Source organism: Chrysochloris asiatica, unplaced genomic scaffold, assembly GCF_000296735.1.
Source record: "Chrysochloris asiatica unplaced genomic scaffold, ChrAsi1.0 scaffold00079, whole genome shotgun sequence".
Taxonomy (NCBI): Eukaryota; Metazoa; Chordata; class Mammalia; order Afrosoricida; family Chrysochloridae; genus Chrysochloris; species Chrysochloris asiatica.
The window spans coordinates 5,661,564-5,662,728 of NW_006408597.1; the positions used below are offsets into that span (position 1 = coordinate 5,661,564).

Consider the following 1,165-nt stretch of genomic DNA (forward strand, 5'->3'; position numbering starts at 1 on the left):
TGCAGTTCAAATGACTTTGCAGTCTGATGCATTAGCCCACAGCGCCACACCAGGACTCCATGTATAGGGTAGGAGAAGTCACTTTGGAACTTGGTTATGTGTTAGTTACCAATTCCATGGGAAATAAAAGGCAGAGTCAAGCGTCAAGTACCTGGGTCTTCAATGGAAAGGTTCTTCATCAACCACTGCACAATGTCAGTACCTGCAACAATAAAGGAATTTCAGTTGAAGACTTTCATAGGTGTTAAGCCTGTTTAAAGAATCTCGATTCTAATTAGTGCACTCCTGGAGAACTGGATGATGTTGGCATTTTTTGGCCCTAACCAATCCTTTTCATCCATCGGTATACTTCTAGTTACAATCCCATTCCTTTCTGAAACATACCCATTGCTCAGGAGGATTCTGAATCCACATTTCTGTTGTTGTGGTTGAGTCCATTCCTACTCATAGCAACCCCATGTGACCAAGTAGAACTGCCCTGTGGGGTTTACTGAAGGAGATTTCTAGGTCTTTCTCCTGCAGACCCACTGGGTACACAATATGGTGCCTCCTGAGGATTTTTATGACTTCCCCAAGTCAGACTCAAGGACACTTAATCATGCCTGGTCACCAGACCTTTACTGAGGAAGGAGGCCTCTTCTGTTCCCAACTATTACTGCCAAGGGCTCATCAACACAGCTGGACTCAGAGGCTCCCGAGAAAATCTAAATTTCTCCTGGTATGGGCCCATCCTGAATGAAAGTTCCCTTATATGAGGAGCAGAAACTTTTCTGTTCACCAAAAAACCTTTTCCCTCTACTTCTTGGACTTCAGCTAGGCTACATTTCAAGACTCCCTTTTGGTTGAGTGTGGACTGAAATACTGTCAGTGGAAGTGGCTGGAAGTAAGAAATATCTCTCGGTGTCTCCATAGCCTTTCATTACTAAGCTGAAGGCTTGAATGCTGAGGATTCCAAGGACCTAGAGAAGGGCAGAGCCACGAATGGAAAGGAGCCTGGGTTCCTAAACAACCATGAAAAATATGTCCATTTTGGCTACAACTTGTTTGATAAACAAGCTTTTTGTTGTGTTATATTCCTAAAATGTAGCTGTTAAAGTATCTAGTAGTGCAATAATTAATATAAGATTAGGAGAATGGATTTATTAATCCTGTCTACTCTAACCCT

General features: G+C 42.7%; 1 protein-coding gene across 2 annotated transcripts in view; it reads right to left on the minus strand.

Moving 5' to 3' along the window:
- RGS6 (regulator of G-protein signaling 6) overlaps positions 1-1,165 on the minus strand; it is an 833,734-nt gene that overhangs the window by 157,736 nt on the left and 674,833 nt on the right. For both annotated transcript variants that reach the window (XM_006865561.1, XM_006865562.1), the window contains exon 3: positions 152-202. In XM_006865561.1, the coding sequence (XP_006865623.1) occupies positions 152-202 (51 nt within the window). The remainder of the gene's footprint in view (positions 1-151; positions 203-1,165) is intronic.